The sequence below is a fragment of the Thunnus albacares genome, chromosome 5 (assembly GCF_914725855.1).
Source record: "Thunnus albacares chromosome 5, fThuAlb1.1, whole genome shotgun sequence".
Lineage (NCBI taxonomy): Eukaryota > Metazoa > Chordata > Actinopteri > Scombriformes > Scombridae > Thunnus > Thunnus albacares.
The window spans coordinates 6,095,835-6,122,721 of NC_058110.1; the positions used below are offsets into that span (position 1 = coordinate 6,095,835).

Here is a 26,887-nt window from a genome sequence, read left to right on the forward strand (position 1 = left end):
TTGACCTCTGTCTGAAGTGCAGAGACTACAGAGAGACAATTTCTCTGAATAAAGTCAAGCAAGTCATTTACCAAGCCTGTTGATTTGAGGATGATGATTCATATTCAGCTTTCACTAAAGGTAAGGTAACTTAATCATTTTGTTATTCTTCATGTGAAGTTTCATATAAAGAGAGATATGAACTGAACTTGTCATGAGTTGAGCTAACACCAAGGGCAGCAGAAAAGGAAAGTAAGATAGCAATGCTAAGTTAATTACAAGTTGACATAACTAAAGCATTGACGTTGCATAATTGTCAGAATTTTAAAATGTATGTGGAATGTTAGCATTTGCTTTTTGTATGCACTAAGCAAGTCTGTGTGGCGTCAGATAACATAACGTTATGCCAGTCCCAATGAAGCTATTAGGGTTAGCCTTGAATCAGAATCTCATATCAGTCATAGTAACGTTAAATAAGTTACATTTGTCAGTTGACTAATTACATGTTTAAGTTCCTATTCTGTCCTGTAAACATTAATAAAAGACTGTGGCAAGTTGTGTCCTGAGAAAGACTTTGAGTGTAAGCTAGTATGCTAGTGTTAATAAGTTTAGTCAGCTAGCTTGATAAATTACTAATACTGTTAATTAAAGAAACATTAGACTGCCCGGCTGCTTCTATTTACTGCTAGTAAATACGTTACCAGTAACCTGCTGCCTACCAACTAGCAACAACTAGCAATAATAACAATCAAATAGCAATATAACAACACAGTAACAGCAATATAGCATTTAAAAAAGAGACACAATGCAGTAAGATTTACAGTGTGGTAGTGATATGTATAGTGTAGTGTGTGTAAACTGTTGTGTGAGTGTATGTGTAATGTGCAGACAGGCAATTAGTGTTCATTTTTCATAAGCCTGGTTGTCTGGTGGAAAAAACTGTCTCGGAGCCTGCTGGTCCAGGCTTTGAGGCTGCAGTACCGTTTACCAGACAGCAGAAGCTGAAACAATCTGTAGTTGGGGTTAGAGTTAGAAATACAGTTGTAATACACTTGGAAAATAATAGAACACCTCAAAATATGTATGTTTTAATGTTATGTTAGTTTTTCAATGTGTCACAAATTTATTGATAAAATAAGTATTTTAATCGTGATAATTATTATTTGAACTTTGCATCCCCCAGCCTCTTCCTGAGTTGTTTTGCATCGCTGGCATGGTTTTCCCAGGCACAGCCTGCATGGTTATTGGAAGGAATTTAGCTCCTGTTTTTGTCCCTCACTATTTCAAAGTCAATGTAACTCAACCACACCAGAATGGTCTCTCCTTCTCTCCAGTCAACTGTGTGACAAATGCAATCCTTCAAGATCAGGCAAACAAGATGGTATTTTTCCTTGATGATGCTTGACGTTTGAACAATTTCAGTGTTCTAAATGAATGGATGTGGATGAATGAATATTACAATCCACAGCAGAAAAAAGTGATCATTTGATAGAATACTGTTTTGTTGTGTTTCGTTGAGCCTTTAAGGTTAAGACTTGAGACTTGCTTGTAACTTGCACATGTGTAACTCCCATTTCTGATATTTGTGAATATGAACTACTTCCTCCCAAAGCCACAAACCAGAGATGTGAGACTCAAATTTCTGATGCCATCAGGAATAAAGTCTGGAGCTGCTTCATAGACAATGAATGTGAAACTAATTTTGTAGTTATTTTTAAATACCCAAGTAAGCTTTATTCTTTAGTGACCTTTCATATCTGAAAAAGAAAATGTACCAGTATACTAAGGTTGGGCGATGTCTACAAAATTGGCATATGAAGATGTCCACAGTGAAACATCGTAATGGACGATGATATTGGGTGGGATAAATTACTGCATTTTGCTGTCATTAATGGTTGCGCTAAGTTTCTCTCCTCTCCTCTGTTTCACCGAGGGTGGCGCTGAGCGATCCTTGCATGTGTAAGTGTGTGTCCTCTGAGCGGAGCAGAGGAGAGACAATGAACCACATGAAGTACTTGAGTTGACGACAACTACAGTCGTTGCATTACTGTAAGTGCAATAAAAGCTCCGTGAGTAAAAAGCCACTAAGAGTAATTTAATCCACGCAAAAGATGGATAGACAATGGGGGGACTTTTAAAACATGATGTTACAATGGTAGAGGCTCAGTGGTTGATGACCGTCAGCCATTGGCGATGGACGATGGCAGTGCCCATCGGCCCAACCCTACTGTATACTCAGAACATCCCCCTGGGTGCTCTCAGTGTCATCTATAACATCTTAATTTATTGTTTTTGGAAAAGCTCCAGACATTATTAGATGACATCACAAATTTGAATTTTAGCAAAATAATTTTTGGATTTGGGAGAGATTTGTTCATGTTCACTAATAATTTGAACCATCTTAAAGCATGGGAATAACATGTATGTATTTCTAAATTGGCCGTAGTTTCCCTTTTGCTATAATGCAACATGCAAGACATTGTACTGATTAAATGTACAAAACTGTTTTTGCTTCCATTGATGTCTGTTGAAGTAATCTGAATGAGAAAAAAATAAAGATATTCTGGTAAAGTATTCTGTTTGAGCTCTTATTGGGTTGATCAGCTTCAGACCCACATTATAATTCATTATGGCTGTTTATTGGTTCATTAATTCTGAAACTTTAAGGATAACACTGTAAAACAGTGAATTACTTTGTAAAGCAAGCAGTAAAAGGTAATTTTACAATACATTATTAAACATCTTGAAATCTCATACACCTCAAATGGGGATCTGCATTGAATGGATTGTAAAATGGCAGTAGAAAAATGTATATAATGATTAAGTGTAAAAGAAGTTGATATAATGGTACTTTTACATAGACCTTCTGGTTTTTGTACATTCAGAACTCCATACATTAATGTGAAATGTCTGTAGATATATTGGGGAGTTGCTTGCAATTACTGTAAAATAATGTTCATATGAAGTAAACCCCATACATTTATGGGAAAAGCCTGTAAATATATTGGAGAACTGCTTGTAATTACTGTCAAATAACGTTTATATAAAGTTAAACTCATACATTAATGGGGAAATGTATGTAGATATATTGGATAGTTGCTTTTAAATACTATCAAATAATGGTTATATAAACTAAACCTAATACATAAATGGGAAAAGACTATAAATATATAGGAGAGTTGATTTCAATTACTGTCAGAAAGTTGATGTTTAATGTATACCCCATACATTTATGGGAAAAGCCTGCAAATACACTGGAGAGTTGCTTGTAATTACTGTCAAATAATGTTTATATAAAGTAATGATTATTAAAATTATGTTTTTGTAAAGTATTATCACATGATCTTATTTTTTTGTTCAGTATAAAACCAACATTTACCCGGGATTTACTGTAAATAGATTAGATAATCACACAAAAAAAGCCTAAAGCTCTCAAGATACATTAATGGGTGTTAAAAGAGAGTAATTTGAATGTAATTTTACATAGTGTTTCTGTTTTACATCCGGAAATCTGTACTTTGAGTGGGAGTTCTTGTGGATGGATTGAATAATCCTATGAATTAACCAAAGATTACTGTATGGAAACAGGAGTCTTCATTTAAATTAGGTCATTTTAAGGTATTTCTGCAGTCTTCATTTTTTATGCAGATTTATACATTTGTTTAACATTCTAGCGATGTTTTAAAATGAGATTTTATTTTTATTTTACAATGGTTGGACTGTAAAAATGCAGACAATGTCCAAAGTAATTATCCGTATTTCTAAAGTAAATCTCTGTAGAATAACTAAAAGTTTTTTACCGTTATTTGATGGTATGTTTTAGGCAACTTTTGCTGCCAGACTTTTTACAATTTTTTTTACGATTTTTTTTTTTTTTTTTTTTTTTTTTTACAGTGTAGAGGGGTTGTGCCCCTTAAAAGGTTCACAAGATGAATCTGGGGGGTTATGAGATGATTAATGGAGCAGAAAAGAAGATTAAAGGGAACAGCTACATACATTTTTCTATTCATTATTTATTGTTTGTGAAATCATCTTTACTCTTTGATTTTTTTGTGAATTATTGGATCATTTGACCTTTTTTGGGGCTCAAATGCTCATAGACATTTGAAATGTAGTGGGGGTCAAAAGCCAAAAATGGTTGAGAACCTCTGGTTTAATCTTAGATAATTCATCACATATAATATGATCATAAATGTTTTAATCTGCAAAATAAGTAGTGATAGTGAACTGTCTGGAGTGGAAGTAGAAAGTAGCATAAAATGAAAAAAATCATGTAACTCAAAAATGTACAGTATTTGAGTAAATGTACTTAGTTACTTTCTACCACTGCTTACACTGTTATTATTCTTATTAATATGTAGGCCGGTGACCTCACAGCATTGTTCTGTCCAACTGCAACCAGAGCAGAGGTCCAATCAGAGCAACTGGAGACATCTGTGTGGGTGTGAAGGGCCTCTAAAGGGGTCAAATCAGTACCTGTAAACCTGTAGGCTATACCATGTACATATATATCACACCAGTTACTCATTCACTTATGTCTGCTTCCATTCATTCAGCGGTTGCTCTCAGTGTAAAGTATGTTGGGTTCTGGCACTGGATCCTGGGCTCTAACAAAGAGAGGCTGTCCTCCAGCAGCACAGGGAATGTGTAATATGACAGTGATTTACAGCAGCACTTTGTCCTGGAGAACACAGCCTGCCTGCAGTAGGTATGGCTAAAACACCTGTGCACATTAGACATGTTGGAGGATGAATAAAAGAAAATATAACACAAGATTAAATGTAGCCTTATTGTAAAATGTGATCGTTTAAGTTACATGAAAGTGTTTAAAAAGGGAAAAACTGTTTGAACTTTGTTTCCCATTGCACAACGGAGCATTAAGTCTGAAATGGGAATCGTCCCAGCCACCTGCGGGATCAGGCTGCTGATGTTTTGATTTTGAGCAGGCAGCATGGGGATGTGTGATGTGTGATGTGTGCGCAGCCATGGGTCACTCATTGGGTGCAATCAAAGGGAAACTAATCCATCCAGCAGGGTGCGCGCATTCCTGCTCCCAGTTAAACATGCACAGGGGCTCGCAGGAAAACATGTGGTGGGTTTTTAGAGAGAGTTTAATCAATTTACCTCCTAAAACTTACATGAAACAATATCTGTCAACATATCATCTCTGTTTGTCGTTTAGGTTTTGGCCACAAACAACACCATCTCACTGACGAATCCTGAAAAATGTTTTACTGAGGACATACACCAATGATAATATTATTGTAAAGAGGCAATAGAGTGTACCTGTATAGGCTATAAGTTTATATACCTTATATCACAGTCACAATGTGATAAAGCATGTACGTAGCCCAAATTTAATTGAGATAATGGTTCTCTCTTTTTACTAGCTTTTGGCTTCCAGTGACATCACTGTGAAACACTTGTATACTTATATATAGCATATTTTTATATATATATTTAAAGGGGCACTCTGCCAATTTTACTCCAAGAAAAATCAGTTTACTTGTCATGCAGAGTACTTCTCAGCCCATGAAAACAGCTATAGCCTAAAATGTCTTCTGTGGCTCTGGAGGAGCTCTCTAAAGTCTGAGAAAATAACCCTGATGAACAGACTTACAAGCACACATTCCTTATAGATAACTTTGTAACATGAAAGGTGCATTTCTACAGTTGACCTTGGGATTCATGCAACAAAGATCTGATTTCCATAGTGTCTCATGGTGTGCAGATGTTTTGGTGTCTGATAAGCCTTCAAAAACATGAATGTGTTACTGGACTGGATCATATTTCATCTCACCTGCATCTGAGACAAGACACTCAACCATTGCAGCCCATTGCATTTTAAATACAGGGCTGTTCTGGTCTGAATGCCCACTTACCTTGGGTTAAGCCTAGAGACTGCAAATAGGCCAATTTGACAGAAAATTTTTAGGCTGGGGGCATGGAGTAGAAAAACTGGGGCATTTAATGAAAGATGCTATTGGGTTGCATTATCGGAAATGTAGGATTCAGGGTTTTTGAGGCTTTAGTCATTGTAAGAACTAGAAGTCAGGATATCATGGTCACTTCTGCACCAATTTTGACCTTTCTTTTGAAAAAAAAACTTGCAAGTGCAAAAGCCTAGATACTAAATCACATGAGTACCCCTTCACTCCCTGAATAGCCTATAACATTCCCATCCACCCACTCGGGACTCGAACCGCCTGTTTCCCCCGCGGCTCCCTCCCCCCGCCCTGCTGCTCCGCTCTGCTCCGCTCCGAGAGTCCAGCTCGGGGTTTCCGGCGGAAAGGCGCAGCAGTTGAGGACTCCTCTCCGCATAGTAACGCCACTTAGCTCCGCTTCTGTCCGGCAACTCCGCAGCAAGCGGACCAGGAGGGAGACCGCAGTCACACACAAACACAGGAGCGAACATCTAAACGGGAACTTAACGGTGAGTGTAGATCGCTTTGAAGTTGGCTGACGAACTTCTTCCAGAGTTTAGACAGACGGATTTACACACTGTATGGCGTATGAGCACGAGAACATTTAAAAATATTCGGAGTCGCGTCTTAGAGGAGTGATGTTTTACATATCTGTACATAATTTACCGGTTTCAGCATTTCTATGTTGTGGACACTGATGGTTAAAATAACAGACTGAACTCTATGTGCCCACTTTTTAAGACCCCTGTATGCCCCCGATAAATGCTTTAGAAAATCTAAACCAAACTCTTCTGCATGGACTAGCCTGTAGTTTACTTGTTTTTGATAACATTTTTAAAAATCCATAGTCTGTCGATGCTTGTTAGATTGCTCTGTGGTAGCCTGCATGTTGTGTGGTTCAATACCACACTGCCTACTTCAACACAGACTGTTGCACTGGCCACAGGTTGCCTGCAGCCCCGCGGGTGGATGTGCGCGCAGAGATGCAAGCGTCACTGGTAATGCTCGTCTGCGGTAAGTAGACTGTACACCGAGCGCTTTGAAGTCAGTCCCTGTTTTCTGCTCCATAACAAATCCTCAGAAGTGATTCAATGAGTGGGTCTCCAGGTCACTGAGTTTTCTTTGATAAGTCTCTGGAAAATATAGCCTATATGTTAAAGGTCTGTTCGTGTTAAGCATATGAGCCAAAATTAAATTTCTCTTAAAACAAGTAAAATATGCCCCTGATGTGAGATAATTTCATGTGAAACCAGTGCAGACTTTAATGAACGAATAATTTCAACATCCTGACACTTGTTCCAGAGGATCCCTGCAAGTGAGAGAGCTTTTGAAAACAAGCTCAGCACTGCCAGAACTTTTCTTTTTTTTCATGATAAAGATGATTTTAATACAGGATAGGAGGCCACTTTGCCCTGAGAAATTGACATTTACAGTGTTATGGCAGGGAAAGAGAAAGATGTATTCACATATTACCTTGGAAACTGCACTTTAGGGCATTTTTTGTCCTCATAAACTGGAATGTTAACTTTTAGATTATAGCTTATGTTTTCACCCATTTTATGACGCACATTTAAGTCTTCCATTGTGAAGAAAAAAGATAATTTGAGCAAAAACTCAATGTCAATTATAAAATGTTTCAAACTTTCTTGAAATGTTCCTCATTCTCTGTGAATGTAAAGTTCTTGAAGGCAGTTTAATACGAAAATAAAATGAGCAAAAAGCTGAGGCTGATGGGAGTGTCAGCCCCTGCGCAGAGTTAAGATGGCTGATGTTTCTTTTTTAGGGCCCCTGGTGCCCTCTGGGGTCGTCTCTCTCTCTCTCTGTGGGTGGTGTCGCTATGTTTATGGTCCTCCTAAAACAGCCCAGCTGAATCCGCAAATATAGACACCCACTTTACACCTACCTACAGCACTGCTCAAGACCCTTCTGGATGCGTGTGTGTCCAGTGCTGCATGTATAAGTTTGAATGCTTGTGTGCGTGACAGAAATAAAATAAGACTGGGAAGTAAACAATTCTACAGAAAATAATGTATACCATGCATTATTTAATCAGCTGTCAGATGACACTGAGTTCCGAAAAGTCATCAGCATTGGTGTACACCTGCCCTACTCCAAGCAAAGTGTGTGTGTTCTCAAAGCTAGCAGTGAGCTAAAGTTTTATGTGAGTAATGAAACTCAATAAAATGCCTCCTAATGCATTGTTCCCTGGATTTAGAAGACAATGAGCTCATTGCTCCAGTTAAGGTCTATTAGTGCCTGCTGCTGGCACCTAGGGTGTCCCCTCAGACATTATCACTTATCACAGCTGCAGCTCTTAATGATGAAGGCTTGTTGGGAAGTAGTTTTAAGGCAGGTTTTTCTTCATGTCTTTCCTAAAATTGTAACTTTTTCTGTTGTAGTTTAAAACAGTTTGACACACTTTGCTGTTGCTGTTGGGGTAATATGAGAGTAAAATAAGAATGAGCTTTAATGCATTATATGTTTTATTTTCAGTTTTTCCCTTTTGAATATTAAGGGAAAGACATTGTTAGAGTCTGCCGCCAGTCAAAAATATTTTTGTCTTCTTGTTGCGTCAGTTGAATGTTTGAGCTCCACTGTGCAGAGTTTGGCACTAGACGCATGTTTTCACATTTATCTGCTGAGCAGAGAAAGATTTTCTGTGCTCATCTTAAATCTCAGTTTAAGGACAACTATGATTTGTGACATCACAACTAGTTTGGACCCAGTCGTGGCCCAGTAAGCAACTTATATAAGTGTGATGTGGAAACTACATAGAAAACTGACTTTTCAGTGGTAGGAGTAGGAGACATTTTGTGTCCATCAGAAGCTTGGTTTCTTTTAAAGAAGATGAAGGAATAGATGTACATGAACTTTTTTGCAGAAAGAAATCATATCAGACACAAATTATTCCTCCAAGCAGATTATTAGTGTATGTCATGGAGTGGATATTTTAAGTAACAGACAAAAAGAACATGCAGACACACTGTTTTCTGCCAAAGTTAGAACAGTTTTTGGTATTTTACTTTTCTATATTTCTTTTTTTTCTGTGCTCTTCTCACAGATTTGAAGTGGGTGGGGCTCAGTTGGAAAAGGGTGATATCACTTTTTGGGGCATTTTACACCTTTATTTGATAGGGGGGCCCCAGTGGCCTAATGGTCAAGGCACATACCACCCCTGGCACTTCAAAATTTAAGTCAGAAGCCCATGCTCTCTCACCCATCTCTAAGATAACAAGCATTCATTGTAAATGTAAAGAGATTCAAGAAAAATCCTTGCAACCTCTTAATGGTCTGGGAACATTTAAAAGACTGCTCTACAAAGGAAGTAAGTAAAAAAATAGAGCCACAGAGAGAGATAAGATCAGCTGAGAGTGTGTTAGAGGAAAAGCAGAGGAGGAAAACAAGAAGCGAGGATGTGTTTCAGTCAACAAGTGTGTCTGATGTGAGGTGTGTGTCTATAAACCTCATACACTGTCATTACACAGACTCCCGTCACCCTTCAGGACAAGCTGCAAGGTCAAGGGTCGTTTCCAAACCCCCGGGTCAGAGACAGGGTTAATTGGTGTGTGTACGTACATGTGACTGTGTGTGTGTGTGTGTGTGTGTGTGTGTGACAGAGGGAGAGAAAGAGAGAGCGAATGAACTCAGGCTTATCACAGGGACAAAAGAGCCAGCAGTGCCTCCTCTCTTCTCCTTTTCTTTTCACTTTCTATTTCTATTCTTCTCTGGGAGTGGGGGTGGAAGGAGGACCTGTAGGAAGCATTTGTGTGTGTGCAGAAATCTTCTTAATGTAATTTTGAACAAAAATCTCATCAGGCAAAAACAAAATACCACAATAATACTGCTTTTCTGTAAACATCTTTTGACCAAGTACCAGCAAATTACCTTTCATGAAGTGATTAAGTTCAAATGAAGGAGGGACCGACTCATCATTATTCTGAAGGAAGGAAAGAAGGAAGGGAGGGAAGGAAGACAGGAAGGAAAACTCCACATGAAAGATGATTGGAGTTTGTCTCATGAGGCAAAGTAAATCCTATGTAATTCACCTTTTTTGCAGGTTTGTGTGTGTGTAGGAATGGGGTTTTATTGAACTACTGATGTTCTCCTCAGATGTGTGGTGTGTGTGTGTATGTGTGTGTGTGTGTGTGTGTGTGTGTGTGTGTGTGTGTGTGTGTGGGCAGGTGAGGGCTGGTATCAGGCAGTGGGAGTGAGAGAGTGTGTTCCCGAAGCCTTTGTAAGCATCAGCCTCCGGAAATGTGTGGATACCAGAACAATAGCACAGTAAAGCCTACTAACCACCAGCACTAGAGACATAGAGAGAGAGAGAGAGAGACAGAGAGAGAGACGCTGAAAAGTTAGAGGGGGGAGAATGGGTTGGATAGAATCGGGACAAAGAAAAAGAGGGAGAGAAGGCACAGGGGGAAGGGGTGGGTAGAGAGAGGGAACAGGTTTGTTTATATGAAAGGACGGTGAGTTAGGTTTCCCAGTCCTGTTGGCAGGGGCTTTTCTGGATGAAAAGAGGAGGTGGAGATAAAGGAGGAGGAGGACTCAAGGGGGAGGATGAAGGGGCAGGAGGAGGAAATGGAGATGGTCTCATTAAAAACAATAAGGTGGCTGGTACAGTAGGGAACCTGAGTGGAGCTGATGTGCTGCCATGTGCTTTCAGCTGAACAGACATGCTGGTTGATAATAGCAAGTAAGGAAACACTCACTTTTTCAACAATTCGACATTGTACACAGATATTTTGAGTGTTAATATACAGGCCAAAAAAATCTACACACAGTGGTGAAGCTGCTTCAATTTCCCAGCAAAAGAAGTTTATCTTATCTTACCCACACGGAGAACCAAAACATAGCCAGAAAGTTTGTATATTCCTTTAACACAAATGTGGCCCCAAACACAGATTCTGGTAAAAGTGTGCAAGATCAAATCACCTCCTCCCTACTGCATGTAGTTTAAAAGAAACTGAACTATTTACCTTTTTAGATCAACTCAAGTACCCCTTCATCATTATCACCCATCAGATGTGTTCATTTGAATTAATCAGTGGTGGAAAGTAACTAAGTACCTTTACTCTAAGTATAATTTTGAAGTACTTGTACTTTACTTGAGTATTTCCATTTGAGGCTACTTTATACTTTTACTCCACTACATTTCAGAGGGAAATATTGTACTTTCTACTCCACTACATTTATTTGACGGCTTTAGTTACTTTTCAGATGAAGATTTGACACAATGGATAATATAACAAGCTTTTAAAATACAACACATTGTTAAAGATGAAACCAGTGGTTTCCAACCTTTTTGGCTCTTGACGTCTTATAAAAAGCAGTGTGTAGTCGGGGTCACATTTCAGATGTCTATGAGTTGTTAACAGCTCCACCAAATAGTGATTTTTCCCTCTAAACTTTTCATTTCAATAAATGTTCAAATGATCCAATATTTCACCAAAAATCAAAGATTAGAGAAAAAGTCCCAAAACCGATAACAGATTTGTGTATCAGAACTTTGTTTTTTCCTCTTTCCTCCCCCATTAATCATCTCACGACCCCTCAGATTTATCTGGTGACCCTTTGGAGGGGCCTGACCCCTAGGTTGGAAACCACTGGACTAAACTAGCTAACTGTAAAAGTAGTTCAAACTAGCTCCACCTTCAGCAGCTACAACAGTAACATGCTGCTCTAACACTGATGCTTCATTATTAATAATCTAATAACGTCATATATGATAATATATCATTTACATTTTCTTTTCAGTTATGAGTTTTATCTAATTTCAACATTGTTTTAGCTAACTTAGACTTCTCTGCTTGCTTTCTAATTAGTTTTTCGTGCTCTCAACATGGGGCGTCCACGTTACAGTGGACTCAATATGAGGATATATATTTGTAAATCAAATCTGTAATTCCTATTTTTTCAAATCGGTTGAGCTGCTATACAATCTTCACACATAACCCCTGGCAACTACAGAAATACCCACTGGTTAGGAATCACTGTTCTGTGGAACAAGTACTGGCTATTAAGTTCTGAAGACCAGTATCTGTAATACTGAAGACCTTCTCCTTATAAATGCTGTGGTAAACCAGTAAATCTGTCTCAAACTGCATCCAGTAGAGTAAAGACACCATTGAACTAAAATGAATTATTTGTGAATTTGAATAAATTTTAATTTTGACCTAGAAATATGCTGATTTTGTGGTAAATGATTGTGAGGATATTAATTAATATAAATTGAGAAGTAATACATTACACTATTAGATTTTATTTATCTTAATTAGAATCTCTCCCTGGGGGCTTAGAGGGTTGCAGCAGTTCCCCACTGCTGTATATTCAGTACTATATAGTTAAATGATGTTATATCAGCCTATGTGCTAAATGAATAGCATTTGTTTATAATAAATACTGTTCATTTTGTCTGAAGGTCAAGCTGAGGCTGTGTGTTTCCAAAGGACACTTCAAGACAATGTAAAACCACATTAAGAGAATCTAAAAATAGACATCATTCACACAATGAAGTACAGTCAAGATATGAGAAACAAACATTAATGTCACGTCCACCCTCGTTAGCTCTTACATATTTTTCTATTCTTTTATTGCTACAAGCCACAGGCCGTGTCTAATTACAGGCTGTGTTGTGCAGCTTGTTAAAAAACACTCTCAGACACCTCCATACCTCTAATTATCTAATAGCAGACAAGCAGCAATTATAATGTGGTACTGCAGCAAGTCAGAGTGGAAGGAGGGATAAGGATGGTAGGATGGATGGAAGGAAGGAAGGAAGGAAAAGAGACAAAGACAGAAAGGAAGAAAGTAGGGAAGGATGTAATTAATGTGATAATTAACACACACACACACACACACACACACGTCTAATAAAACTTATTGGCTTGAAAATGCAGGCCAGCTGTCACATATGTTCCAGGTCACCTGTGCTTGAATGATGTTGACATGAGAATTCCTAAAAACTCTACATGTTGTTGATTTGAATCATGTAGTGTCACATTTTCTGGAAGCAGCCTCATAGGTTGTACAATAGCAGCATTATGGACCTGTGTGTGGTTGAACTTTATGTCAGTATGTGTTTGAAAAGCCTGATTTCAGGGTAAAACTACATTCTCTCCGTTTTTGATGTTCTGCATCAGGTGCTTTCTTGGGTGCCCTTGGTTCTTGAAAGTAAAAATCCCTTTCATTTTTCCCATAGACAACATTACGTGACTCACAGTTTGAGCTCTTCTGCAGCTTGGCTCAAAATGAAACTCTCTTGGTTAAAGTCTCAGGTACAAAACTCAAAACTGCCTACATAAAAATTTCAAGGTAGCAGTTAACTGCGACCCTCAAGGTGCTTTCCAATCATCAAGCTTCAAATTCTGCGACATGTGCCGCTAACGGTGGTCCAAAGCTAAAGATCATGATGTTGAGAAGATAGATATTAAATTGTCAAGATAAATATTAAACATCATATCCATTATCAAAGATTTTGAGAAATATGTTACATTCTTGTATTGTATTGTATTTGCGTGAGTGATGGGATGTCCTTATTAATCAAGCATGTGAGCTCTGACAAATCTCCACACTCTTGCGGTCTTAATAGCCACTTGGGCACTGTGGCACTAAATGCTAATACATCACACAAGTAGCCACTTGACTACTGGCCAATGCTGCTAGTGTGGATATTGAGACAGACCCGGTTATTTGCCAGTTAGCTAACCGAAAATCTAGCTTGGTTAGCCAGCAAGTTGCCACAGACATTTTGCCGTTGAAACACTATTACACAAAGAAGCTGAAATAGCAGTTGAAATAGAAGTTTTTGTTTGAGTCTAAGCACTGAAGGAAGTTCTGAGGTACTTCATACTTCAGTTCTGAAGTACTGAGTGAAGTTGTTGCCATTTAGTTGGGGGGCTTTGGAGAGACAAATTTACAAGAGAATGCTCAAAATAAATGCAGCAGAGGCTGAGATATGCTGGCTTTTAGTCCTGGTATGGGTCAAGCTGCTAAAACGATCCTACACTTCCTGTAATGCAACTCTAATATCTGTCCTTAGACCCTCCCTGCCTGGCACTCTGCATCCCCAATTTGTCGCACTAATTTACTGTTAAAAGCGTGTAGTCTCCAAGCCCAAACCAGGATTACTCAGTTGATGTCAGACTTGATAAAACTCCTCCAGAGCCACAGAAGACATTACACAACTGTTTTCACAGGTTGAATAGCACTCACCATGACTAGTAAATTGACTGACATGTAAAATTTCAACATTTAATAGTCAGACACAATATAATTTCCTAGATACTGTATGCACACAAGCATGCGTACAGGAGAACATAAGTACAGTTAGGAAAACACAGGAACACAGTCATTAGACAGAATACTATTTGTAATTTGGCACACGTACACACAGTCATTGGCCAGACTATCATACAGTAAGGTTCAATAAATGGCAGGGGAGCATGCAGGCCGCAAACACACACACATGTACTGTCAACATGCAAGCCTCAAATAATGACAAGTCCCATGTGTGCTGTAGTTTTCTCTGAGCTTTCCCTCTAAGTGGAGCCAGATTTTCTTTATCACAGGCTCTGTTTAGCACCTACAGCAAACACAAATCTGCACCCTGCTCAGCGCTGCATGTCTCCCCTGAGCAGCCCCGCACCAGAGCAGACACACAACAACATAATCACTTACCAAGCAACTCACTCTCCTTGGCTGAATAACTGATGGACAAACTGCCTGGCTAAAAGACTGCACCCAACATCTGCTGGCCATGTGTGCCTCTTGTCTGGTGGATTTACTGCGCTTCAGGCAGCATGGCAGGGACTTTGTGGCCGGTAGCTGGCTTTAGAGTAGAATTTTGCAGATATGATCATTGTAATCATTGAAGTCCCAATAATAGTATTTATGTGTTGTGGCTGCACTGTTGGGTCACTGTTCGTAGTGAGGACTTTATATTCTATTATCAGCAGCATTTAACAATAGTTCTCTAAGCAGAGATAAGGATTGAGAATTGAGGTTTTATATAGTGAAAAACTATTTGTAGCTACTTTTCTTCTATTGTGTTTGTATGTGTTTGTCGTAATTCATTTGATATTTTTGATCTGTGACTCTTCCTCAGCTGCTTCTGAGTTTGTCACTGACCTCCTGCCTGGCTGTCTAACAGACAGAGGGTCTCAGTGAGCGAGGCCAGACGCTGCCCATTACACAGGCTGTTAGATTAACAAGGCACGGCCCTGGCAGGCAGCTGGTCCCACTGGTAGAGACATTCACATTCCTGTCTCATCCTGGAGACATCTGAATCACTCCACGTTGGAGAGGAAACATGGAACATCATCAGGAACAGGTGGGCAGTGAAAGTAGAACTGGCTGTTAACTCACACAGAACAATGTTTGTTCTTATCAGACACGTGAAGCACATTTACTGCCCATCCTGCTAGCCTTCATTTCCATGTCTTCATTTACTGATGATTTACTGGCAGTCTAATAGAGATCAACGTGAAACAGTCTGTGTTCAGCCTGGGAGTAAACAGATTAATGATAAGAAGATTGCTAGTTTGTATCTTCAGACCATCTTTGAAAATTAGAAATCCATGATTTCCAAATTCTTAAAGAAATGCAATTTCTTTAAAAATGTCGCTGTTAAAATCCTAAAGAGGCAGTTGTATAATGTATTTTGTGGATCTGGAGGAGCTTTGTGAAGTCTGAGGAATTGATACAAAAAGTGACATCAAAGTGATGTCACTAAGGTCTTGGACCTGAACTTTTTTTAAAGAAAACCTGCGTTACAAACTGGCAGTAAGACAGGAAGAGACATGAGGATGGAGGAATTGTAGTTACCAAATGAGACTCATTCCAGTGTCATTTTGAGGAAATGGCAGTTACTCATGACACACAGCATCTCAACTGTCAAATGTGTAGAAAACACCTGCCGTCTGTTGACTGCTGCTCCAATACTGACTATAGAATTCATATAGAATATTTTCCTGGTAATTTTATCTTAACCTCAATGTTCTGAATTTGAACTCACAGCCAAGAAGTATGTAAAAACAGATATTTCTGCAATAGCTACATTCTGTGATTTATCAAACGCTAAAACTACTTTTGTTATTTCCCAAGGTATGCATGCTATGTGGACCAGGGGCACTTTGAGCAATGTTTTTTGAACATTTTCTTTTAATGTGTAAAATAATTCTCCTGGATCTTTTGTGTGCCCTCTCCAGCTTTGAGCCTTTAGCCTCAAGTCACCACCTTTCACACCACTAGCGATGGCGCAGCCCCGTACATTGTTTCTCTTCATTTTCTAAACTGATACATGACAGAAGGGTCAGTGGTCACCTTTATGAGTGGGCCTTGGGCACTGATGAAGGAAGGGAGGATAAAAGAAGTGAGGAAGGTAAGGGAGTTCAAGCTGCCAGGGGAAGTGTGGCAGAAGGGAGAGATGGGAGGCGAGAGCAGCAGATAATAAAGAGGCAAGGAGGGAAGAGAACAGCTGGATGTTTGGCTGTGGGAGTTGGCCATCCATCAGCTAAGTGCAGAGCAAAGAGAAGCTGGAGACAGGGAGAGGGAGAATGTAAACTAATTAGCTCAGAGAAGTTAAAAATAAAAGGCTGTTGACTTCACTTTGCCCTGGTTTTAAAGTAGCTGTCTGATGGTGAGTGCTAAACATATCTGTGCCGCCTTGTAGTCCCACTCGGGTCAGCTATGCAGCTCATTGCTTGAATGATGCTATTTTTGTCAGCTTGCTGCCCTGGGACAGATGACACCAGATCTGACCATGCTGTTCTTTTGATATTCTTGGCAATTCTTGGTTTTGTTCATGTTTTCCAAGTGTGGCCTTCATTACACCCTCTTAACCCTCCTCCTGTCTGAGCAAATGTGTGTGTATCCATAACGTCCATGTGGTGCTGTCTTGTCCATCAGTTTGTTTGTTTGTTTCTCTTGGTTACCTGTATTGTTTATGCTGGTAGATGTGACAGCAAACTGTCTCGTCTCCACTCTCTCCAGCCGATCCCTGTGGAATGTGTCATGTTGATGCCGCATCCCCTCCACACTACACTGCCCCCACCCCAACACACACACACACACACAGATAGAACTGGAGGAGTTAGTTACTCTGTGGAATTAGGTGGATACAGATGGTTGACAAATTAATAAGTGGCTTATTAAGATGTTGAGCCACCACAGGCCTCCAAAGCAGTTTGTCATAAATTCTCTGAGTCTTTGGAACTCCACCAGCAGTAATATGACATTCACTCACTGGCTGTTTTAATCAGGGTGGTGACGACAAACCACCCAACCGGATCCATTTCCCTGATTGTCTGTTAGTGAGACTTCTTCCTTTGCTGCATCACATGCATTAGACTTTGTTGTTGAAGGAGATGAAAGACAAGTCACTTCCTGGCAACTGAGGAACTTCTTCAAAATGTTAGTTGTTTGCTGTTCTTGTGTACTTTACTTTTTTACTGAGACTGGTCGAAAGCAGAGAGAGAGTCAAAGGCAGGGATGAAAGAGAATAAAAACAAGAATAAAAACAGAGCTCACCTTCGGGGAGGGTGGATGCGGTGGGGGGGGGGAGGTTGGGATTAATTTGTGGGAATGCAACTCAGATTCCCTGCAGACTACACCGTGCATTCTGTATCACTGCCTCTGACAGTTACAGCATTACTTCATGTGGAAGACTTGTTGGCTCCGAATCAGATTTCACTTTCCTTTTTCACAAGTATAATGATTTGATGCTTTTTTTAACTACCCTAGAATAGGTTAACAGTGGGCAGTCTGTCACCTGCTTTACGTCCCAAACAGCATGACTGCTGCCACAATGATGTATGACATGTAAGATGGAAATTGTGACTTAAATGATAAAGCAGGCTAATAATAAACCTTAATGTGGTGTGTGGCTACAAGAAGCTAAGCAAGTTGAATGGTGCACACTATGATGCGAGGCTACAGTGCAGTGCAGTACAGCACAGTCCTGCTGTTACAGGCTAATGGCTGGTTGAATAGCAGTGCTTTGTGAACTGAGAACCCCGCATACAGACACACAACAGTAACACCACCACCACCACCCCCTTCTCTTCTCTCAGCTGTCACCCTGCATTCCTCCCTGCTTCTCCATTTATGGCTACAGACGAAAGAAAGAGGAAGAGAAGACAGAAAGAAACTCTGATGCCTAATCAACCACTATATCACCTCTGCTGTCAAAGCTATAGTATTACCTTTTCACTGAGAGGGAGGAAGAGTAGCATCAGACCTGCCCAAAACATGCCCTCAGCTGGTCAGCTGTCAGCCCACTTTTCACTCGCACTGAGTCGTGGCATCAAGTCATCTGGAAAGCCACCACAGGCCTTAAGCTGTTTTGATGAATTTGGAAATTGTGTTTTCTAACATGTTATAGACTGAGATTAATTTAGATGTCATCTTCAAATTGCTCGTTTTGTCCTACTAACAGTCCAAATGTTGGACTGTTAGAAAATTGAAAATTGAAAAGTAGGTTATCATTTTATAAATCTTTTGTATATATATGTTACAAATGTTTTCAAACTAAGGGGTCAATGTTTGTTATCAGCTGAATGTGGTGAAGAAATCCTACTCCTAGGCTGGTTGAACTCTTGAACCTGTTTCTATTTGAGGATTGCTTGCTGATCTCTGGGGTTAGCTAGAGAAATCTTTGTCTTAAACCTACTGTTTTAGAGACTGTGTTGAGGTACGTAGACAAACTAAAGTTGAAGGATTGCCATGTTTGAAGTTATTGATTGACCATGAGGTCTGGTCCTGGCCTAGATCGTGTGACCATACTTGTTTGTAAGAAGATGAAACAGTTTGTGAAAGTGTCCATTTAGGGACCAGACTGTTAGCTTTGCTTCTGGAGAGGTATAAAGCTGTATAGTTTGGGGTCACAATCTTTAGAGAAAGGGCTGGGATTAGGGAAAGGGTCAGCTGAAAAACATGCTTTCTCTCCAAAAATACAAGATGATTGTATTTTTGTTTGTGTTTAGATATTTATATAATTGTTACTGATGGTGTGATGGATTGTACAGTGTCTACAACTGCTTCAACAAGTAACAATGTTTAATGCTTTCTTTATGTCTCTGTGTGGTTCTTGAGCAATGATGAAAAATTTCCACAACACTGGCTCAAGGGATATCAGTTGGTTGATCTTGTTGGTTGGTCAGTCCACCAGACTGAAACATCTATTAGATGAATTGCCATGAAATTTTGCACAGATATCCATGTTGCCTGGACGATTAATACTAAGGACTGATCACCTTTTCATTGCCACCAAAAGATCAAAGTTTTCACTTATCCAGTCAAATATCTTCTCATTTTCTTGACAGATTGGCACAAAATTTGGTACAAACATTCATATCCCCCTCAGGATGAATTGTAATAACTTTGATGATGCCTTAAAGGTACCATGCAGTTTCTAGTAAACAAACAAAACAAAAACAAGATATGTTTACATTTTCTGTTTCTCACTAAAATGCATAGTATGTATACTTAATAATGTATTTCCTTCCTCATAAAACATTCACAAAGGTGATTTTTGGAAGAATTTGAGACCTACTTTGTTTATGTTTGCTAGCATAAAGCATGCAGGAACCTAGACTCAAAAACTCCACAGGGTACTGTTTTACTTTTCATATAGCACCATATCAGGTCAAAGTGTTTGTTTCTTTAATACTTTGGCTTATGACCAAATACCTGCAAAACTAATGACATTCCGATTAGCCTCAGCTGTACTTTGTGTTAAATTCTAATTAGCAAAGGTTATGATGCTAACATGATAAACTAAGATCATGTAGTTAATCTCACCATGTGTCCCCAGAAGAATATATACATTCCTAAACATGCCACGAAAAGTGAAATCCAGGATTGGGCAAAATCTGGGATTCAAGCAATATTTTATACAATATGTCTTTATTATTCATATCTTAAAGTCACATATGGCATCCAAATATAGTTTTCTAATGCCTGCTGGCACCCCTGGGCCTCTTTCTGTTCTCATCACTGCCTTTTCTTTTCACTCTTATTTTTTTTAACTTTCTCTTCATATCCTGTGTCTCAGTTCCTGCAGCTCATGAGTGTTGCCCTTACACATTTAAAGCCTCTACATTAAACGTATGTATTAGCTCACCACTATACTGTAAAGCACTTTGAATACAAGTGTCTACCAAAGGATACATGTCACCCTCTATTTATCTCTCTTTCATACCTCCACTATGCACTGCTTCTTTCCCTGGTTTAGCCGTAATCAAACAGCAGTCTGATCACTGTATGACCCAGGAACGTTGCTGTTTAAGGACAGGTTCAGGTTTTCTAGTCTGTCTTAAAACAGCAGTCAGGTGCCCAAATGAGCATTGAAATAGGTTTTTCTTGCCATAATCATTCTTCCTGTTCATACTGGCCAGTAGAAGATCCCTTCATAATGCACTTACAGTGTAAGTGATGGGGGCCAAAATCCACAGTCCTCCTGTGCAAAAATCTATTTAAGAGTTTATCTGAAGCTAATATGAAGCTTCAGCCATCCAAATGTCAAATCAAGTAGATATCTTTCAACAGTCTTTTTAGTGTCAAAGTTTTTGTTACTATTCTTCCACTGCAGCTCAACAGGGAAACACTGTCCGAGGAAACACAAAGAGGGAATTTGATGCTAAAAAGACTGTAAATGTGGCACATATCCACTTGATATGATTAACTCAGACTGCTGAAGCCTCATATAAGCTTCAGATCAACTTTTAAATGCATTTTTGCACAAAATTACTGTGTGGACACACATCAATTATACATATAGATTTTGGCTCATTGAAAGCACATTTTAAGAGGATCTTTTAATAGCCAGTATGAACAGGAGGAGTGATTACAGCAAGGAAAACCTCTTTCACTGTTCATATGGGAACATGAATGTTGTTTTAAGACACACTTGAAAAATTGTGAACCTATCCTTCAAGTATGATAATAGTAAGTTTTATTTAAAAAATGTGCATTGTGCAATGTGCAAAAGTGCATTCACTGTGTAATGATAAGTACTTTAAATTTCATTATTCTTTTCAATGGTTGAGTCTTGTCTTCAGCAGTGATGTCAGCTCAGCTCATGTTGTGAGCAGAGGTGTGAAGCCTGCACAGACAAACACACAGAGATAAAAGAAAACAAGAAACCTAGTGATTATACAACACATCAGACGTCTGCTTCACTCCTCCACCCTCCCTGGTCTTTCTCACACACAGACCTTTGAGTGTGTGCCAATAGTTTCCAGGATAGATATCAAGTTGTGCCTGGATGGTTCTCCTCACTGTCTTTACAAAGGCTCTGCACTGTGTCTCTCTTTCACACTCTTCTTTTTTCTCTCACCCATCAAATCACCCATCTGATCTGCTCTATTTGTGTTTTTTCACACTCCTCCTCTCTCTATAATAAGGATACAACCTCGCAGGCATTATGTCAGCTGCCGTCTTCGGTGATAATGATAAATGTGAAGCACCTCAGGTTGTTAGCTTATACCTGAACAAATCCTGTAATATAGTCAACAAGCACATGCATGATGCTTACATTCACTTGAAAATTACAGCATGTGTACAAGATTGTTGGATTTGAGTGTCAGTTACATGCTCTATGTACCAAAGCAATCCTGAGATTTAATTCTGTAAGTGTGAATGAGCATGACTACATGTAGAAGCACACATATGTTTAGTGCGCATATATACAGTAATTGCCTCTATACTGTAGGTGTGTTTTTTAACCTCATATCTCCTTGTTGCTCACTTGGCTGGCACCAACATGAGACCTGTCCAGATGCCAGGCAAACACAGGTTTCCTCTAGAGTGTGTGTCAAGATTGTGCGTGTGTGTGTCCATGTGAAATCCTCCTCTGCACTGTTCCCAGCAAGCTCCCTATCTACAGCAAGCCTCATAGTAGTGTCAAGCTGTGATAATGCACCATCTCTGTCTACCTTAATCAGTGAATTTGGACCTGGAGAGAGCATCCAGGCACTGGCAGGTACTGCACCAGTCTCCCTTCATGCCTGCCAGCATTAAAAAATTCTTAAATCTCACTACTATACAGTCTGTAGACAGCAGAGACACCCAATTATGGAGAAGAAGGACACCATGGCAGGCTCACAAATGTTAAGATTTGGTCAGTTACAATCTATTAATACAGTTGAGAGAGTCTACAGGTGAGGGACAAGTAGCTAGCTGAAGTAGCTAATAATAGCTCTTTAGCTATTAATTCTGTTCAGTGCCTCTTTTTGATTCAAGGAATAATAGCACTGTAGCAGTGGTTGAACTGACTGAATGTGTCATGTTGCTCATATTGTGTTAGCCAGGGAAATAAGATGTGCTGTGTTACAATGTCAAATTATTTTCAAGGGTTGGAGTCCTAATCTAGATTTCAAAAAGCTTGCAGGTGCTAAAGATTACTGAGAAGAGCTGTAATTTAGGTATTTCAGCAATCATTTGAAAGTTATATAAGGCAGTGTGTTGATGAACAAAATAAAAACAGATCCAAAGGACTGTCAGCCGTGATGGTTGGTAGCATTGCCCATAGAGTCATAAAATAAAAGGTTGCTGATCCCAAACTCTCTCAGAAATTGTGCATGAGGGAATCCTGAGGGTGTGACATGGTATATTTTGAGCCCAGAAAATTGTTTTACATTTTTTTAGCACAAAAATTATATTTTGTGGATGAATTATTATCTCACAAATAATGAACAAACAAAAATATATTTAGTGCTCAATAAATGCATTTGTGTGTTGCTATCATCAACATAAGTGCACAATAATCTTTCTCACTCACTCTCTAACTCTTGCCTTCATGCTCACTCTGCTAAATTCAGTTTGTAAATTAGTCTGTAAGCTAACTTCTGCCAGATAAGCAGAAGCTAGCTAAGCTAGTTGGCTTGCTTGATAATTGCCAGCTACACAGTAAAGGCCATTATACAATTATAATCATTAATGTAGTTTCTTAAAAATACTTTAACTATGCCCATACATTTTTTAACTCAGCAGCAATTAAATTAACCATCTAGCTTAGTTAGCTACTGATTATCTAGTAGAAGTAGCCAGCTATCAAGATAGCCAGTGTGCAAGCTAATTAAGAACAAACTAACTTGAAAACATAATTTCAGTGGTGGAGGAAGTATTCAGACCTGTTACTTTAGTAAAAGTATCAATACCACAGTGTGAAAATACTTAATTACAAGTAAAAGTCATGCATTTAAAATCCTACTGAAGTAAAAGTAGAGAAGTACTAGCAGCTAAATTTACTTAAAGTACTAAAGTAAAAATACTCGTTTTTGCAGAAAATCGTGCTGTGATTGATATATTAAATACATGTAAACAAAGTACAGTAGCAGTCAAAAGTTTGGACACACTTTCTCATTTAAGTGAATGGAAGGTGTGTCCAAATATTTGACTGCTACTGTACATTAATACTGATGAGTCAATGCATAAGCAGTATTTAATTGTTTTACTTGCTTGAGGTGGAGCTAGTTTAAACTGCTTTGTAAGGGCCACAACATAAATCTTAGGGGTCTTGAGATGATAGATTGGGTTTGGGGAAAGAAGAAAAACATAGTTCTGCTACATATATTTTTATTAATTGTTCAGAATGTCCTTTAATCTTTGTTTTTTTGTGAAATATTTTCAAGAGGTTTACCTTTAAAAATGTGAGGAGAAATTTAGAAAGGAAATGTCTCTTTGGTGGAACTGCTAAGAGACATTTGAAACATGACAAGGAGACACAACTACACACCGGTTTTAGACAGGAGACACAACTACACACTGATTTTTTGCCACAAGCCAAAAAGTTTGGGAACCACTGGTTTAATCTTTAACAATTAATCTTATTATATTATTTTATGTAAAATTTTAATCTGAAACGTAACTAGTACCGAAATGTCATGTAATGTCAATGTAAATGTAGTGGGGTAGAAAGTACAATATTTCCCTCTGAAATTTAGTGGACTGGAAGTAAAAAGTAGCATAATCTGAAAATACTCAAGCAAAGTACTGTAACGGGTACAGGATGGACCCAATAGCAGCACAAATGACACTGGTATAAACTTAGTAGTCTTTATTTCACACGATGTCAAGGCAATATAAGCACGGTCGGAGAAACACAGTTCTAAGGAGTATGACTCCACTGGAAATTGAACCCCGATCTTCCACTCCCACAGCAGACAAAGACCAGGGAACAGGCAGGCAGAACTCAGAGTCAGGGACAGAAGGCTGGTGGGTTTACCGGGGCAGAGACGAGGAGCGATGGTCGAAGACAAGCTGATCAGAAACCAGGAAGGCAGGCCAGTGAAGAAAGCAAGATGACTGAGCATAGTAGCGTAGACAATCTGACAAGAAGGGAGTGGGCCGAGGCAGCTTATATACAGGCTTGATTGCAGATGATGAGCAGGTGGGAGCACCAGGTGAAGGTGGTTGAACTAATGAGGGGTGTGGCAGAGCAGAGAGTGAGACTGAATGATTGGATAATTCCCACAGCAACAGGTGAGGGGGAGAGCAGACTCTGACAAGTACAGGTACCTTAAAATTGTACTTAAGTACAATACTTGAGTAAATGTACCTAGATTCCACACAGGCTGAATTTCGTATATTTAACATTCATAACAAACAAACATTCGTTTGTAGGCAAACTTGAGAGTGCACAGAACACAGATCAGAGAGAGTATATGAGTAAAACTGAGTGTGAGATGTAATTATTGTGCATGTATGTTTATCATGACAAACACGCAAATAAAAGTATTGATTTTTGTTTGTTCAAATAAAATAATTTTTTGTATGATAATTATTTTTATATAAAATAAAATTGATGTACTTGTACAAATATTGTATCATAAGAAGTACAGTGTCACTAGCTGCTACAGCCAAGTTCCCTTTAACAAGGCAGATGCTCAAATGAAGCTGTGTGTTTTGTACTGTGTGGCTCCCAGGTGTGAATGTGTACAACTGCATTAATATAAAGCAGACTGATGCAGTAAAATACTAAGTATTCATCCTTTTGTCTTTGTGAATATGACTGTCTTTCATAAATTTGTTAAATTTGATCCACAATGTCGGAGTGTTTTGTAAAGCTTTAACTGTTACATGTACACATAATGGGGGGAGGACTAGAAACACCTGTTGTGAATAGAGAATAGATTGACAGCCAGATCTCTGGGTTTCTACTCCCCTCATACCAATTTCCTCATAGCAACACACACACACACAGACTACAGGTCTCAGAGGCATGTAGGAGGAGAAATTCCCATCAAGATGTCCGCTGGAATGTGTGACGGCTGCTGCCGCTTGTCATGAATGTTCATAAGGTTTATTTTAACTCCCACACATAGCACGGTTATTCAGTCACACCAAGACTACAGTGCTGTATCACAGACAGACACAATATCTCTCCACTCAATGGTTCAACATTTCTACCAAATCTGTAAAAACAAACATTTTTTGATGAGATTTTCATGCTGCATCTCCACCTGAAAGATTAATTTTCAAGATCTTACCCTTCCAATCATTGCTGCTCTCAGTTGACCTCTGGATGACCTGCATTGGTTAGTTTCCAGATTTAGCCTGTAGCTGGGGCCCCTTGTCAGGTCAGCTCTTTGGGTCCCCTGCAGACAGCAGAGCCTGTTAACCTGCAGGGTTGCCTTGAGATAATCCCCCTCCCACTGGATGTTGTCTCAACATTGAGTCAGCTCCTGATCAAGCAGTAGCTGTCGTTGCGGGTTGCCTTTGTCCAGCTCAGAAAATAGGAGGATCAACCTCCTCCATAGCAGTGGAGGCTGGTCCATAGAGGCAGAGGAGGTTGATCCTCCTTTATTTTTTGAGAGGCAAGAGGGAGATCAAAATGTAAAAATGAATATTTGGTTGAAATAAACCATTACCAAATCTCAATCAATCAATCAATCAATTTTTATTTATATAGCGCCAAATCACAACAAAAGTCATCTCAAGGCACTTTTCACATAGAGGAGGTCAAGACCGTACTCTTTAATTTACAGAGACCCAACAATTCCCCCATGAGCAAGCACTTGGCGACAGCAGTAAAGAAAAACTCCCCATTAACGGGTAGAAACCTCAAGCAGAACCCGGCTCTTGGTGGGTGGCCATCTGCTTTGACCGGTTGGGTTGAGAGAGAGGAAGAAAGAGGGAAAGGGGGGGGGGCAGAATAACAACAATCATAACAACAACAACAACACAGCAGCAGCCAGGGAAGGATGCCAACAGGACTGTGAAGGACCATGAAGGCTCGGCCCAGAACCCAGGGTTTCCTGCGAGATGAGAAAGCACAAAAAAAAAACTCTGGGGAAGAAGCAAAGTTAGTGACATGCATTGATGTTACATGAATGCATACAGATGGAGAGGAGGAGGAGAGAGGAGCTCAGTGCATCATGGGAAGTCCCCAAGCAGTCTAGGCCTATAGCAGCATAACTAAGGGCTGATCCAAGGCGAGCCTGGTCGGCCCTAACTATAAGCTTTATCAAAAAGGAACATTTTAAGCCTACTCTTAAACATAGAGAGGGTGTCTGCACCCCGGACCGAATCTGGAAGATGGTTCCACAGGAGAGGAGCCTGATAGCTGAAGGCTCTGCCTCCCATTCTACTTTTAAAGACTGAAGGAACCACCAGTAAGCCTGCATTCTGGGAGTGCAGTGTTCTAGTGGGATAATACAGTACTATAAGCTCTTCAAGATATGATGGTGCCTGACCATTAAGGGCTTTGTTAGAAGAAGGATTTAGTTAGGAGAAGGATTTCAAATTCTATTCTAGATTTTACAGGAAGCCAATGTAGCGAAGCTAACATGGGAGAAATGTTATCTCTTTTTCTGGTTTTAGTCAGTACATGTGCAGCTGCATTCTGGACCAGCTGGAGAGTCTTTAGAGACTTGTTAGGGCAGCCTGATAACAAGGAATTGCAATAATCCAGCCTAGAAGTAACAAATGGGTGGACTAGTTTTTCTGCATCTTTTTGGGACAGGATGTGTCTGATTTTTACG

At 39.4% G+C, this 26,887-nt stretch overlaps 1 protein-coding gene across 2 annotated transcripts in view; it reads left to right on the plus strand.

Moving 5' to 3' along the window:
* The first annotated feature begins 6,252 nt into the window (after positions 1-6,252).
* Positions 6,253-26,887, plus strand: part of lamb2 (laminin, beta 2 (laminin S)) — a 61,715-nt gene continuing 41,080 nt past the window's right edge. For both annotated transcript variants that reach the window (XM_044350884.1, XM_044350885.1), the window contains exons 1-2: positions 6,253-6,412; positions 6,850-6,917. In XM_044350884.1, coding sequence (XP_044206819.1) covers positions 6,887-6,917 — 31 coding nt within the window. In that variant the 5' untranslated portion in view covers positions 6,253-6,412; positions 6,850-6,886. The remainder of the gene's footprint in view (positions 6,413-6,849; positions 6,918-26,887) is intronic.